At 34.3% G+C, this 17,365-nt stretch overlaps 1 protein-coding gene across 7 annotated transcripts in view; it reads right to left on the reverse strand.

The window, feature by feature from the left end:
* Positions 1-17,365, reverse strand: part of Emsy (EMSY transcriptional repressor, BRCA2 interacting) — an 82,283-nt gene that overhangs the window by 11,358 nt on the left and 53,560 nt on the right. For 6 of the 7 annotated variants that reach the window (XM_076846606.2, XM_076846609.2, XM_076846605.2 and 3 more), the window contains 5 exons: positions 14,260-14,433; positions 12,502-12,700; positions 3,948-4,112; positions 2,153-2,308; positions 1,097-1,138 (listed from right to left, as the gene is read on the reverse strand). In XM_076846606.2, the coding sequence (XP_076702721.1) occupies positions 1,097-1,138; positions 2,153-2,308; positions 3,948-4,112; positions 12,502-12,700; positions 14,260-14,433 (736 nt within the window). The remainder of the gene's footprint in view (positions 1-1,096; positions 1,139-2,152; positions 2,309-3,947; positions 4,113-12,501; positions 12,701-14,259; positions 14,434-17,365) is intronic. The other variant, XM_076846608.2, reaches the window with a different exon arrangement.

Raw genomic sequence — 17,365 nt, forward strand, 5'->3', positions numbered from 1 at the left:
ATAACTTTAAGTAGCATTGGTCCCATGTTTAGAAAATAGAAAGGCGTCTAAGAGTAAAGTGGTCACTAAAGAAACTAATGTGAAAATACCATTTATGTCCTAAAGGACAAAAGTTTAAAATTATCTAGAGAAATACATATAAGCTTTATTATCAGCAATACTTTCTCCTATATTCACAAATGCAGTATTTTTCCTGTTGCTAAATGACTACATGTGATGGGAAATTTTATAGGCAGTATTTTTATAACTGTACTGCAGTACCTTACTGTATTTCACAGCATACTTTATATGTACATTTTAAATTATAAAATTTAATAAAATCTTCCATATGTACTTAACTGAGTTGAACAAAAAGAAATCAGAGTCTGCATTAAAACAACTACTAAAATAAATTATAATATGACTGCATAGAAGAAAAAACAAATTTGAGTAATATTTAAAGTGAGCAAGTTATTTTTAATGGAAGCATCATTGAAAACGCATGGCATTTAAAAAATAGAGAATTTCTGATAAAATTATCAGAAAATATGAAACATTTCTGTTACCCATACTAATCTTCATAACTATTACGTTTTTAATAAAAAAATAAATTTAATAGAATATCAAGTAACTATTTAAAAATACTCTTCTTCAAGATATGATAAATTTCTTCATAGCAAGTCTCCAGAGATTAGGAAACTGAAGTTTAAGAAAGTCATAAAACTAACATCCACTACAGAATTATACAGCAGGCCAGGGCAGCAGTCTTTGAAGTCAAAGTAAAATGCTCAATATGACTGCTTGTATGATGGAAGGAGACTTTGTGGGATGATGTCACAGAGTGAACATTTGGAAAAAGATGAAGTGACCTTAATTGGGCTATATAAACACTATAAAACACTTATATCTTTCAAATAGTCCTCTGTTTTCCAGCATTAAATTGTTCAGTTCTGAGAAAGAATCTTGTTACTCTGCAAAGGAAAATTTCTCTTTCACTAAATGGAGCTTACCTTTCCTCTACCAGATCAGAGTAGAGCGCATCCATTTAAGGGTTCCCCCGCCACCAACAATCATCTTTTACCTTCAATTATACTACAAATGGATGCACACCACTTACCTAGAAGGGGAAAAGCAACCTCTGTTCCCTCATCAGTGCGTTCTGAAAAGGATAAGTAAGGGAAGAAATCATAGGTCTTTTCATCTACTTTACAATTTGACAATTTAGTCTACCCCAGAGTTTAATACTCAGTTCCCAACATAACAGTCTCTGCTTTAATTAGCTTTCTGCTAAACAATTCTAAAGATTCTAGATGGCTTTCCATACTATCAACTGTATTTTCCTTTTGTGCAATTTTAACCCATTGGTCCTAATATATACCCTAAATGATGCCAAAGAATTCCTTCTCCTCTACAGTATTTATATCCTTTAAATACTTGTAACTTTATGTTCTCCTTTAATCACTGCTTAAGAAAACTTAAGACAGGAATTCTCTACATATTGCCTCATTAGTCATCTCTCCTAACCCTTTAATTATTCATAGGACTCTCTAAACTCTTTCAAATCATAAGGTAATGAAGTGTCCAAAACCGAAAGCAGAATTCCATGTGTGGTCTTGCCAGAATATGAGAAAAAGGACCTATTATCCTTCCTATTTTACTTCTCCATATGTGCCATCCCAAAATCTCATTAATGTTTTGCTGCCAGACCACATTTAAACAAATATCTAATCTGCTTTTTACCAGAACTCATAGAGATTTAAGGTTTTCCACATTTTTGTTTTTTATATAAAAACAAAAGTAGGACTGGATTTTCTATTTTCTTTCTCTCCTAACTCAACTACCCCCACCAAAACTAAAAAATCCAAATACATACAAATACTTAATCTTCGACAAAAGATATTTTATGCTCTTCCTACCAGTGTTGCTCTACATTCACAAATATTATTTATGGCCAACTTGTAGTTTTATGTTACTTGTAATCTTTCTAACATCCTGTGAATATTTTTTTCCACTAAAGGCAGAGCAAATTCCAAGGATGGTATGAGTCTGCTCTAAAAACAAACAGGAAAAGAGCTAGAAATATAAAGAATATATTCTCCCCCAAATGACCATCCCATGAAATCCAGAAAGGTAGCTTTCCTACCTTAGTACTATGTTTTAAGAGGACACCTACCAGTAGTGATGTATTCAGCAACTAGTTCTGACTCTACCACAGCAATTGATGGACTCTCAGGAGAATGTCTCTTTTCCTGGGTCATCTGAATAGGCACTGCCATTTGACTCAAGTCAATAGTGGGTTGTCTTGGTTTAGTTTCCAATTTTTCCTTCACTGCATAAAAAAGTCAGGGGAAAAGTTAAATTTTATTACAAACAAGTACAAAACCAGAGTTGTCCACGGGAATAATGAACCAGACCTTTGGGATGCCACACTGGCAGCGACTATGGAGACAATGAATTGAAAACAGCAGACTGCTATGTATGGCTATCTAGAGCATAACTTGCATAACCATATCCAGGCAGCCTAGCAAGGGCTCAGATGTAATCACACAAAAATCCCCTCCCCCACATATCTCTAGGTCAAACAGCTGGTTCTTTCCCTTCTATATATTCCCCTCAGGATATTTCCATTACCCTTCAAGGTAGTCCCTGGAGTTCTCCAACCTAAAAATAAGGGGTAAGTAAGCAGCACATAGCATGATTTGCTCTAGGGCACATCTATTCAGAAGAGTACAATCCACTGACTAATTTAATTTGATCTATTAAAAATTTAAGATATCTCCAAAGAATGTTACTAGGTCTTTAATGACAAAAGAATAAAATTTTCATTGTTAGGAAAAAAAGAGCTGTTAAAGCAAAAACATCTCATAGAATGATCTGGAATCAAGAATGATTTCTGAGTATAGATTTACTATCTTTCATCACTTTTTCTATAAAATCTATTCATTCAAAGTTTCTACCTCTATAAACATTAATAGAAATGGCTAAATTTGTCAAAGACAAGCATCTATAAGGCCAAAAATAACACCAATAGAAGAATTAACCTAAGATTTACATTAAATGCCAGTATTCTTCAGCTAGTAGATAGTCAAAGTTGGAATAAACAGTAACCAATTACTAAGTCCACTGAAAGATTTTTCCCTGCAAAGGACATAATGTGACAAAATAAAAACAATCATTTTAAACAAAGAAAGCAAAACAACTGTAAGTGAATACAAAGTCACCCATAAGCAGAGAAGGACTTTTCAACTAGTGATCAACCAATGTGGTGCCTCATTCTGTCACTAACCAATAGGATAAACTCTCTTGAGCGCAACTTTCTTATCCATACAATAAAAAGGTTATATGAGGTCATTGCTCTGTCCCCTTAAATACTGATAATCTTTGACTTATATTATGAAAACTCAGTATCATTATCTAGTTTTGTCCTAGAGTTTATTAAAAATATTTAGTGACTAGAAATAAGGATGGGATCTTGTTATAGCTTTGCATGGAAATACAAGTGGATAACCCATACAAAGAAATCTGAAAGTAAAACAAATCAGAATGTTAGCAAGAGCTATTAATAATGTTTTATGAGAGCAAAATTGTACTACCAATATCAAAGAGTATAGTAGGGTTCCTTCCATCTGCCCAAATGTAAGTGGAAACCATACTCATCTATCCTTGTGCTTAGAAGTGACAGACCTACTCCTTTCTGGTGGCAAGAGGACTGTACTATTTAAGCAGGAGATGGAGAAGACAGTTCTTCCAACTTCTTCCCCTTTCCATTGACTAAAGTCCATCTGTGCTCCAGTATTTGTATGTACACCTTAAAAAACTAACAAGTAAACAGACTGTACCAATGACAAGTCCAGAGGGGGAAAATGTGCTCAAATAATAGCAAAAAATATATAACAGTGATAGTATTTTAGCACAACCCGTCTCCAGAAAAAACATGCTTCACTCATGTTGAGCATGTGAATTCATACCTGTTGTCTGTTGGAGTTCTAAAAGAGCTTTGATTGTTGAAGTAGCTGATTGTGATTCACTGGATACATCCTGATATATTATGGTGGGGCTAGTCTCCATTGCAATCTCATGTTCTGACCAATCCTGACGCCGGGAAGCAATTACATGAACTACAGGCTGGGAATCTGTTTTATATTAGTTAAAAAAAAACAAACCCTATAAACAAAGTTTTTCTTTAAAATAAAACAATTTGTTGTTTTTTCTTTTTTGCTTTATTTTTGTATTTATTGTAAAGTTCATGCTTTATCTCCCCAAGAAGACTGTAAGCCCTCAAAGAATTCCTCAGAATTTCACTTCTGAATTCACTTATTTATTCATCCATTTATTTCATAAATTGGACACCTATGTGTAAGAATCTATATTTGGCACTGAGGACATAAAGGAGCTTACAGAATTATCAGAGGATGCTCAAGAAGCATACAGTCTGGTTGGGAAGACGAACATGTAAAAGACAAAATACAATTCAATGTGCTTATTGCTATATAAACAGGTGTGCATTTGCATAGATGAATGCATGTTTGGGTATTAGTAAAACAAAATGTTGTAAGAGTCTTATTTCCCCCAATGCACCTGAAAATGTATTTTGTATTACAGCTAAACATTCAGTCAACATTTATTAAATGGCTGAATTACTGAAAGGAAATCCTGTTCACTGATAACAAGAAAAGTTAGATGATCTAGAAGCAGCATGATGTAAGAGGACAAGCGCAACATTTAGAAGTCAGTCTTGGGGTAGAGCCCCAACTTGATCAATTATAAACAAGTTGATTCTTTGGGTCTTAGTCTCACTATTTTTAAATTGAGAACAATAAAATTACCTACTTCAGGATTTCTGAGGATGTGATAAAATGATATACGGTCACATGTCACTTAATAACAGGGGTATGTTATGAGAAATACAATGTTAGGCAATTCTGTCACTGTGTGAACATCATAGAAGATACTTAGACAAACAGATGACAGAGCTTACTATACATGTAGGCTATATGGTATAATTAGTTGTTCCATCATTGTATATGCAAGCCACTGATAACCACAATGTGATGCAGAGCATGGCTATATGTAAACAAGCTTTATAACTATAAGGGACAACTGAAATGTTATTGTTGTCATTGTGGCCTGGAAGCTCTCAATGCTAAGACTTTTTGTTAGTTTCAAAAATAATTAACACCCTAATTCAAAGGTTTATCATATTCATGGTATAAAGTTACACTATAAACACTAAATGTGCATCAACTCAAGTAACAAATTACTGAGTTTTCTAGCTATAAAATAAGCATGTTGGACTAGACTATTACTTCCTAAACTCCTCTATTCAAGACACTACACAGGAAGCTGAAGAGGCTACAAAGACATGATCTTACTATCAAATTTAGATTTTATAAAGGAGAGAAACATAAAGATAAATAGCTTTGTATCTTAAGGCAAATATCAAATTTTTAGGGCAAATAGATAAATATATACAAAGAAACTACTTTGATTTGGAATAGTCAAATGAAAATATCTTAGAAAAACAAAAAAGAATTCAAGTAGCCCCCAAACCAAGAATAAACATAACAAAAGTTCCACACTGTAAGAGCTTCATATTTTCGAAAGCCACAGAGTTGTCCAAAAATACTGGGGTAAAGGGAACAAATCCTCAAACAAAACAGTCTTCCTGAAGAAAACAAAATCAATATACAACAATAATTTAGAATTTTCAAATACCATTAACAAACTATTTCCCACCACAAAATACTGAGTGAATATATACCACATCAGGGATGTAAAATTTCCACTAAACTTCCAAGAAACAAACAATAAAAATAGTAACAACAAACCCAGATGATTCAAGGTCACTCACTCTCCTGTAAGACCAAATGCTGGGTAAAGGACCTAACAGTTTTTCTTTACTCATTCTAAGTAGATATGCAGAATTAAAACTTAAAGATAACTGATTATATTAGAGTATCATTAGTTTTATATAACTTAAGTTCTCAAACTTAAGAATTATCATGATGATACAAAGAATGACTTTGCAACCCAACTCTATGAGACACACTGAATATCCAGAGGGAGGCAGGGATTTGTAGAGATAACGTAGAGACAAAGGGCAACAAATTTCCAAACAGGAGCAACAGAGACCATCATCCCAAATAATATCACCCTATAGGAACTTGGAGATTGCACCATCTCTTTCTGTCCATACTCAGAAACTAAGAGTCGATCCTCACCAAGTATCACAGTAGCAACTTCAACAGCTGTGACACAAAATTAAAGTGTGACTATATGTGAAAATCATTGCTTGAATGATTCTCCACCTTAATTTTGGCTTGGAGCCTAATCTAAGAGTATCATCTGCTTATGCAGCATGCATACATCTAGACTTCTCTGCCTCTCTTGAGGACAGTGCCTGCTGCCCCCCACCCCCCGATATTTATTACACATCTATATGTTGGGTAGTAGTATTACAACCAAAGGCAGACCGGGGCATCTCTATGGGAGAATATCTCCTGTGTCATTATTACAAAAGGTCTACATACATTTTCATATAATCTTAAGATTTCTTTGTTAGAGAGAATCTTGAAGTTCACTTAATGCTATCATCAATCCTACACTAAAATATTCACAACAACATCTCCAGTCTGGGAACTCCAACACCAGGGAACTTATTACTTGCTGCACAGCTATGATAATTAGAAAATTTTCTTATATTGAGTAAAAACAGGTCTTCCAGTGGTTTTTTTTCCTCAATGGTTCTAGTGTATGTCCCTGTATCAACAAAGACCAATTATTTTTTCTCTTCCACATCATAGTCCTCAAAATAACTGACAACAGCTCCCATGTTCCTGCCAGCTCATTTCCATTTTCTCTTCTCCATGACAAATCTCCTGTCTCCAACCATTCCTCATACAAAACGATTCCCACAGCCAGGCATAGTGGTACATGCCCGTAATCCCAACAACTTGGGAGGCTGAAGCTGAGGAACCCAATTTCAAAGCCACTTAGGCCTTAAGCAAAGCAAGACTCTGTCTCAAAATAAAAAATAAAAAGAGGTTAGGGACTTCACTCAGTAAGTAGTAAAGCACTTCTGGATTCAATCCCCAGTACAAAAGGAAAAAAAAAAAAAAAAGATTCCCAGGTGCCTCACCTACATAAACCATGTCTTCTAAACTAGACTTAAGATATCTATATTCCTCCAATGATGTACAAGATATCCTTCCTCTGAAGCACTATCATAAAGCTCAAGGCATTCACAGTATTTGATTGCCTAGGCAGCATTGCCCAAAATATTTCAGAGTACATTATTTTCTCAAAATGTTCTGCAAAAGGAGGGTTTAATGTTCAAAAAAATTGAGTAACAGTTTATATTTTATATCCCATTCTTCATCTTTCACAACACAAATGAGCACATAATGGTTCCGAAAGATTCTGCAAAAAGTATATTAGTAGTTAACCTAGATTTATTTCCCACCTTCATTCTGACCTACCAAGATCAGGAATCTTTAGGAAAAAAATCATCCTAGAAATTCAATTTTGATTTACTCAAAGCAATATTTTTACAATATCATTTTTGTATTTGCCTCATGCCCTGCTCCATTTTAATACTCTACCTTTGATTTTGTCTCCTTGTTCTCTTCCATTTGACTTAATAAAATCTTCTATTTAACCCACTTTAAAAACCTTTTGGGAATAAGGCTGAATATAGATGAAAGGATATTTAATCCTTTGAAAAAAATCTAGAACCCAATATGGATGGCCCATTCCTAAGTGAGAAAGGGAAAAACAGAAGAGCCAGTTGGGGAGAAAATAAAGAACAGGACTTATAGGAAGCATACAGTCCAATCTTCATTAAGTGACCTAGCCAAGTAAGGCCTTGATCCATTAGACCTGGTCTTTTAGCTATTTATCATTATCTCAGAATAGTCCAAGAATTATACAACTTAAAAAGCCTATCCATTAGGTTACGGGGAACTACAAAAAGGAAACATTTTGGATTCAGACAACAAAAATGAATTTATAAGGCTAAAGTTTAACCTTATGCTATAGTCATTTATAGTTGCTCTTCCACTGTTTGTTCATTCTGAGAAACTTTTACTGGTTACCTACTTGGTGGTACCTAATTTCTTTGCCAAATACAAGATACACGGAGATGAATATTATCCTTGCTTGCCCTTGAAAAGGTGGCAGACTAGTAGAAAAGAAAACAATTATAATAAACCCAATAAAAGGTACAGAGTGGTCACTGTTAAGACAGCTGGTAGAAAAAAGCAATATTGGCAGCATAAAAATGTAGAAAGAGTTATGAATCCTCCCAGGTGATCAAGGGAAGTCTCACAGTGGGGTAACGATAAAACTTTTATTCTAGCCTGTGAGGAGACAGTTTAGGAATAACACATAAGGCCTAAATGTCTACTCTTTGGGGAGAAGTATAGGAAGCACAGGTGGAATTGAGGCTATTTCTTTGGCATAAGATATCCTTACACCAGGACTTGCTTATACAGGGAAGCCTCCCCCGCCCCCAACCCAAAATATCTGAAGTCAAGAAAAGATTGAGTTTTCCTTGGACTAGAATGTCAACCATCAAATGTACCAAAAAAAAAAAAAAAGACTTTAATAAATCACCTAAGGATGTTAAAACTACTGGAAAGCAGTTGATGAGAAACATGATATTTAAGTGGTCTCAAAGCACCTTTCCACAAATAACTATTCATCTCAAAGGGAAATATATTACCTTCATAATGGTGAAAACTGTAAGACATCATCTTAGTCAAGTGACATCATGTGTCTCCTGATAAAACTGAGGATACGATACCTATCTGTGGAATTTCTGCTCAATCTAATCATAACAAAATATAAGACAAAACTAAATAAAAATATTCTACATGATAACTGACGCACACTATTCAGAAATGTCAAGGTCAAAAAATACAATGAAAGGCTAAAAGACTATTCCAGGCTAAAGGAGAATAAAGAACAAGGACAGTTAAATGTAGCTATATGCAACGCACAATCCTGAATTGGAATGTGGATGGTGTAAAAGCTATAAAGAACATTACTGGATAATTGGTAATATTTGAATATGGATTATTAAATATTAAAATTATAATATTATGACAACATAATATTTCTTGATTTTGATAATTGTACTTAGTTATAAGGAGAATAACCTGTAAGAAATATAAACCTACAAATATGTTAAGGGGCAAAAAGCTACCTATAATTTACTCCAAAATGGTTATAAAATTTTAAAATTATACACATGGAAGAGAAAAGCAGAGAGAAAATAAACAGGCTGTAGGTATAATTCAGTGTAGAGTGTGCACTTAGCATTCACAAGGTCTTGGGTTTGATACCCACTCCCCACCAAAAAAAAGTGAATAGGGCAAAATGTAAACAAACAGTGTATCTAGATAAGAATGTATACTGTATACAGTTCTTTTTACTATTCTTGCAACCTTTCTGTAAGTATGAAATCTTATCAAAAGAAAAGGTGACCAGGCATGATGGAACATGCCTGTAATTGCAGCAGCTTCGAAAGCTGAATGAAGATTACAAGTTCAAGAGACCCAGCAACTTCTAGAGACCCCATTTCAAAAAAAAAGGGCAGTTGAGGGCTGGAGTTGTAGCTCAGTAGTAAATCCCTAATATTCAAACAAAACAACATCAAAATGTGGCTAAAAACATTGAAAGCAGCAATGTAGCGGGGAAATGGGTTATTAGATACTCCTCACATTCCCAGTAGGCATGGCCCTCCTACACTTTAAAAGTCAGCATGATTCTTGACTGATTAAAACCTTAATCAGAGTATAAAAACTGGCTTCATAGTTAACTCTAATAGATACACTTATTCTAAATTGCGAAAACTTTCTGTTACAGAATACTTTTAATATGCAAGTGAGGCATGGTGGTGCATGCCTGTAACCCTAGCAGCTCAGGAGGCTGAGGCAGGAGGATCTAGAGTTCAAAGCTAACCTCAGCAAAAAAGCAAGGCACCAAGCAACTCCGTGAGACCCTGTCTCTAAATAAAATACAAGAAAGGGCTGGGGATGTGGCTCAGTGGTCTAGTGCCCCTGCGTTCAGTCCCTGGTATCTCCCACCAAAAGAAAGAATATGTAATGAAAGACATGGAACAAATAATATATGAGGCAGAGATCTGACTAAGGGAATGGCATGTTGGGGAAGTACTAATTGTCCTTTAGCTCCCTTAGGAAAAGACTAGCAATTTCAAAGGATAACCTGTATAGTGACATCTACTATTCATGACCCCCTTTTAGCACCAACTCACAAGCTAACCATTTTACCTGCCCTCCATGAAAAATTTCTTATGGGGAAAAATAAAAGAGAAAAAAGCAGTTGACTGGTTAAACTAAGAACAGAATCTATAAATACCAAATTAGTAGGCCCAAAAGAAATGACTAGAGAATAAACATCACTCCACAAATAGTATATACACTGATTTTATAATCAATACAGAATGATAAAGTGAATCAGAACATCTTTGATAATATGCTGAAAGAAACCATACAGTTTCTAAAATGAGTACTATACTGTTTGTTAAAATCAACATTTTCATTTATTTTTAAGACTTTTTCAAATGCTACCTCCTTCATGAAGATTTCTCATCCTGTCCTCATTGGAGTATGCACTTTCAGACTTTGACATTTTTTTTTTTTTTGTTGCTGTTTATTAATAAAACTGTTAGGGGCTGGGGATGTGGCTCAAGTGGTAGCGCATTTGCCTAGCATGCGTGAGGCACTGGGTTCGATTCTCAGCACCACATAAGGATAAAATAAAGATATTGTGTCCACCTAAAACTAAAAAATATTAAAAAAAAAAAAAAACTGTTACACTGGAGTTGTATGTGTATTTCCTTTTTTTTTTTTTTTTTTTTAAATTCAACCTCCTCTTCTAGATTTTAAGCTCCTGGAGGGCAAGAACTATATTTTACTCAACTCTACAGGATCTATCACAATATTTAACACATAGTACACTAATAAATAGTTATCAAATTGAAAAAAAAATAGAATGATCCACAATGTAAACCATATAAAACTAATGTGTGAATACTCCAATAAAGAGTTAAAATATTCAAGTGTTGCCAGGCATGGTGGCAAATGCTTATAATTCCAGCTACCCAGAAGGCTAAGAATGCAGGATTACAAGTTTGAGCCCAGCATGGGCAATACAGTGAGACCCCCAACTCAAAATAATGATATTGGTGAAGAAAAAGTATTTGCACAATGTGAAGAATATATTTTAGAAAAGTGATGATGCTAAGAAAGCATGCTAGCAAATCTAATGGGGAGGCAGAAAGAAGAAAGGGAGCAAGGAAAGAGCAATAAGGAAAATAAACAACTTTGTTTAGATGCATCAGAATGCATAGACACACAGGCTGAGAACTTTAATCCCCAAATCTGAAACTTTTTGAACACTGATAAGGCATCACTGGTGGAAAATTCCATACTTGATCTTAATGGTCCGAGACAAAATGCAGGTACACTGCAAATGGGAGTTCATAACCCACTTGAATCAAATGTATGAAATATGATATGTCAAGAGCATTGTACTGTTTTGAGCAACCAACAAAAAAAAGGCAGGTACATTAAAAATAATGTATAAAATTATCCTTAAGCTAAGTATATAGATGCATATGAAACATAAATGAATTCCATACTTAAACATGGGTTCCATTCCCAGGATATCTCATTGTGTATATGCAAAATTCCAAAATCTAATGACTTCAAAACCTGAAACACTTCTGAGTTCCAAGCATTTAGGATAAGGGCTACTCAACCTGTACCACCTGACAAGAAGGGCAGTTAAGATAACTGAGTGATTTGAGAATGAGATTTGTGCAAAGTTCAAAGTTATGGCTTGAGTTTATTCCAAGAGACTTCCTAGAAAAGTAACATACTTAAAAGAGCATTGAGGACAAACAGCCTCTGTCTTATGGAGTCTAGCTTCAAAGTTTCTTCTTTAAAATTAAGACAACCATAGTATTACCATCGTTTTGACAGTGAAAGGGAGCATTGTTAATTATGCTAAAACAACACACATAAAAACTAGGACTTATCCCATGTAAACTGAAATTTAAAAGAACCCCACTTATAGCTCATTTCTGGATATCTTGATTCTTTCTCAAGGCTTATCAATAATCATTTCAAAAGGTATATTCAGTTTCTCATATACTTATTCCCCTCCTTACCCAAACCAAACAGCAGAATATAAAAATTATCATTTGGGAATCAAGAGTTTAATATTACCTACCTGGAAAAATTATCATCTGAAGTTGATCAATTGTTTGATGAATATATGCCATGTAGGAAAGAATGGTAAACTTTACCAAAAGTAAAATTTCAGCCTACTGATTAAACATAAAACAAACAAACAAACAAAAACCCCTAAAATCAAAAGAACTGACATACTGAAGCATACAAATTTGGCTTGAAATCCCTGAAGCAATGTCTATTTTGGATCTAGGGTATTATGTCAGGTAGTACTTACATAAATCAGAAGTAAAATGGATCTTACCTTGGGAACTTTGAGAGGACTCTGTGGAAGAGGAACTACTATCCGTATAACTCTGTGGTTCTTCTTTTCCTTCCTGAATAGATGAATTACCAGCCTCTGCTACCCTGGATGCTTGCTGTAATGTTTCTGTTACCAGCTGTCTTGTTTGTTCACTAACAACTGTGGCTTGAAATGTTACTGGTTTGGGTTTAATAAGAACCTACAGGAAAAGCAAAAATAGATGAAATTTTAGAGCATTATTTAAAATGCTAAACTTCTAGATTATGAACTAACATTTTTTCTGGTAAGGAAAACATCATTCTGTGTATGCTTCGGGCACAGCATTGACCATCAAAGAAAAATTCAATTTATGGACAAAATTACAGTTAAACCATGAACATCACTTTAAGTAGTACATGACAGACTGCAACAGTCATAATTTGACAAGAGCTTTTGTGTCTATTTTTTCTCATCTATAATTATTTCAGAAGTCATTTTACAACCAGTAGGCTTATAATAGAATAATGGCCACAAGATAAGGGCAGTAGAACAAAAAGACACAAGGAGCCTAAATTCCCAATGGAATTTTTGAACCACAACTTCAGTCTAGAACATCCTCTTGGTTTTTATTAATATAATAAAAATGAAACCGTCACATGTTGAAGCCACTATTTTTAAAGTGTCTTTTCATCAGGAACCAAATGAAATTCTTAACTAACACACCCTTACAAAGAAAATTTGCTTGAGACCTAAGTAATCTTTGAAGAAACTCCAGAGAAACACTGTTGAAACTACTATCAGAAGCAACATAGAAAGTATGATGGATCAACTCCTGGTAAAAGTTAAAATAAATACTGAAACAAATGAAGTGGGAGAAAATTTTCAAACTGAACCTTTCTACTTCAAAATCTGGGCTCAAGGAGATGACTTCAATTCTGTCCATGGAATGAAAATGCCAACTTAAGCACAGCCATTTTTATTTCTACCATCTACAAGATTATAAACCTTTCAGACTCTGTGAAGTCATTCATTTCTAAGAGTTCAAGAATGAAAACATGGTTTATATTATGATGGAGCAAATAAAACTTTTACTATTGAACTCAGTAGGCAATATGAATTTACCATAAAATTAGTTTTTTAGGTATGTAAACAATTTGGCTACAATCTGAGGGAATAGATCCTAAAGGCAAATTATAAGTTCATAAGTAAATTACTGTCTTTTATAAAAATGTTATATAGCATTTCTCAACCAAAGCTGATATTGCTTTCTTTGTATTCTCAGAAAAGCAATTAAATTATCTACAAAATAGACACTAGCCTGGCAACATAAGATTAAATCCTGAGCCTCAAATTCGTAGGCAAATTTTCAGAAAAGTTCCTAGATCTTCAACTAGTAACTTTGTTATAAAGGTTTCAAGTAAAGCAAATTATATAATATGCAATGTACCATAAAAAAAGACTTTGAGGAGCTGTGGTTGTGGCTCAGTGGCAGAGCACTCAACTAGCATATGTGAGGCACTGGGTTTGATCCTCAGCACCACATAAAAATAAATAAATAAAATAAAGGCATTATGTCCACCTATAACTAAAAACATATTTTTAAAAAAGTACTAAAGAAAAAAAACAAAAAACAGATTTTGAGATGAGATTATTATACACTTCAGTCCAAACTTTTCATAATTTTTCTTTTTTTTTAAGTTTATTAAATCTTTTCCTTCTAATTTCTACCTGAAAATTTTAGGAATTTAAGGACAAAGATCACCATATCTTGTAGCATACCTGTGTTTTCCCTTGTTGCCCATAAACAATTTTTGTTGGGATAATTTTAGCTGCTGGTTGAACTGTGGAACCTATACCTTTGGGCTGAGTTACAATCATTTTGGTGATGGGTCTTGTAGCAGTGATGATAGCTGGCTTTGCTCCTGTTGGCACTGTCTGAATTGTCTTTTCTCCCTAAGTTGAAATCAATAGTTATATGAGAGATTTATATGCATTTAAATAATAAAAACAGTCCTCTTAGGGAAAAAGCACAGAAAGGTTTTGACCAAGATGACGAGAAAAGGATTATATAACAAAGTACAAAGTTCCTAAATTATCAAAAATCTCAGACATAAATGAAATGATCTTAGAAGTCATCTGAACAACTTTACCAAAGAAAAAATTGAAATTATTTCCTAATGTGTAAATTTTTTAAAATTATTACATCTAAAAATCCTTAATATACTATGCCATTCATAAAACGCACATATTAAAATAGAGCCAGAAAATTCTGGAAGAATATATGCTAATATGTTAACATCCAAGAGTTAGGATCCTAGGTCTCACCCCAACATTCTTCTTTACCTTTCAGTGTATCTGAAATGAATATTTATGAATTTAAAAAGTTACTGTGCAATATATTATAACTAAATATACAAATACAAAATAAACTCCCTTAAATTCTATGTATATGAAATCACAAGGGAACACAACAGAATGTCTACATGAAAAAGTATAGGCAACAGATGAGAAGAGCAAAGATATTAAAATTCTTTCTAAAGTTATATTTTAAAAAAAAAGGAAAAACTTAAGGCATTCCCCGTGTTTTATTATTAGTACGTTACTAATATCACTAGTTATACTAGATAAAGTCCAGTAACTTTTCATCATTTTTTGTATTTTCATCTGCCTTATTCTTAAGTATCATTTTCTGGTCATTTATGATTTCAACATTTTTACTTGAAGTTAGCTAAAATAACTTCAAATATAGTGATTTTACTAAATTATTAAAAAAATTACAATTAAGTTGAGCTTGGTGGCGTACGTAGTAGTCCCAGCTACTTAGGAGGTTAAGGTGGGAGGATTACTTGAACCCATGAGTTCAAGACCAGCCTAGGCAATATAGTAAGACTCTATTAAAAAAAAAAAAGTTTTAAAATTAAGATCCATGAAATAAAAAGGAAATTAAAAAAAGACCTCACAATTTTTACCTTATTAGTTTTTCTTAATTTCTAGATGTGTGGCCTTCCAAACTTAGCAGCCAATAAAAATAAAGTGCTTTTTATCCATGTCAGTTGGATAAAAAGCAATCACTCTGTGGACTTGGAACTAAATATATTTGCATTACAAAAAATGTTAAATTTAACTATCTGTGGTAATTATCTAAGGGAAACAAAGTGTCTGCCAATTGAGTGATTACTTATTTCAACACACACAAATCCTTGACAGCAGCATTTCTGGAAAGTGGCCAACATCCACTAGATTGCAAGTGGGCACGCCTATCTATTCAACAGCTTGATGGTCCTATCCAAGTATAACAATGTGAACAAAAACAACTAGCAGACTTTTTTTAAGAAGCTTTCCTGATGTGTATTGTGGGCATGCATAGGTGAGCAAGTGCATATTCCTATGTGGTAAAAAAGCTGTTCTTATATGTTGATCTGCTTATTTTATTAGCATTGCCTATGTCCAACTGTTGCTCAGATATATCTAGTAGAGAGTACTCTCACAGGACTCTTCAATCTCTCCAACCACACAGGACCAATAGTATATGGCATCCCCGCTTATATATCGAGTACTATTGAACTATAAACCACATTTAAAAGGGCTCTGAAAATCTGAATTCTATTCTTGGCTCTATTTTTGGCTTACTATGTGAATTCAATCTAAAAACAATCCGATTTCCCACATGTTGAAAGTCTACTGCTAGATCCCTTCCAACATTCCAAAAATCATGATGCCTCAGAAGCTTTTATGTGATCTACTTAAAAACAGCATTCCATTTTCTAGAGAAGTCAGAAAAGGTAAGGACATTACAAAGCCTAAATAGTTAAATACTAAGAGTAGTAGCAATCAAAAGAAAACCAATGATAATGGACTTCCTATGTGCTAGACACTATTTTAAGCCCTTTTAAAATTGCTACCATAATCCCCAATGTACAAATAAGGAAATGAAAGATTAGAGAAGCTGAATAAGTCACCCAAGATCAAACAAGTACAATAGTAAGACACAAGATCAGATCTACCTGTAAACCTCTTAACAACTGCCTTTGAAGTGGCACCCCTTTTCTCCACAGAAAAGCCCTTTTCACCATGGCCGATTTTAGGACTCTCAGCAAAAGAGTCTCTGTGAAAGAGTCCAATGTAGATAAACTTCCTATTTTCGTGTTGCCCTGTTTACTTGGCCACTGGCCGAGAAGATACCAGCACTCCAGGTGCTGGACACCCTCTTATTAGTTTTTCACAAACATATCCAGAATAGTACTTTGAAGAAATGTGCAAACAAGGCCCTGGCCTTGAGCTGGGCTTCACAGAGTTGTCTACATTTTTAAGATAAGTTACAAATGGGCGCCATGGTAACAGCTGGCAGGGGGAGGAAAGAAAGGGGAGAAGAAGCTCTCCCCTTCTCAGGTGTTGTCCTTGAAGAGTTAACTTGCCCAGAACAGTGAAAGAAAAAGCTGCTTTTATGTGAACTTCTGCAGACTGTGAACTTCTGCGCCCCTCCCCTTACCTGCTGGGTATAAAATTCTGAAACTCCCTGAACTCGGGGTTGAGGGGATTAACTGATTACAGCAAAAGCTGTGCCCTCTGAACCTGGCTGCAGCCAAATAAAACTGTTTCCTGCTATCTTCGGTGCCTTGCCTCATTTGTCCCGACAACACCTTCCGAATTATAAATCAGTTCTTTGACTTTTTAAAAAACTAAGTCAAAGAGATAAAAATGAAAAAAATTAAAGTAACATATCCCCATAAATTAGTTTCATCTTAAACCCAAATATTTCTCTTTGCCTAGTCTATGCCAAATACTACTCCGATATCTACTGGCCATAAGTAGGAATAAAATCATGTTCCAAAAGAAGTATTTCTGCAGTTAAGCCAATGAAATTCTCCATCTGGACCAAGCTAAG

The sequence above is a fragment of the Callospermophilus lateralis genome, chromosome 2, assembly GCF_048772815.1.
Source record: "Callospermophilus lateralis isolate mCalLat2 chromosome 2, mCalLat2.hap1, whole genome shotgun sequence".
Taxonomy (NCBI): Eukaryota; Metazoa; Chordata; class Mammalia; order Rodentia; family Sciuridae; genus Callospermophilus; species Callospermophilus lateralis.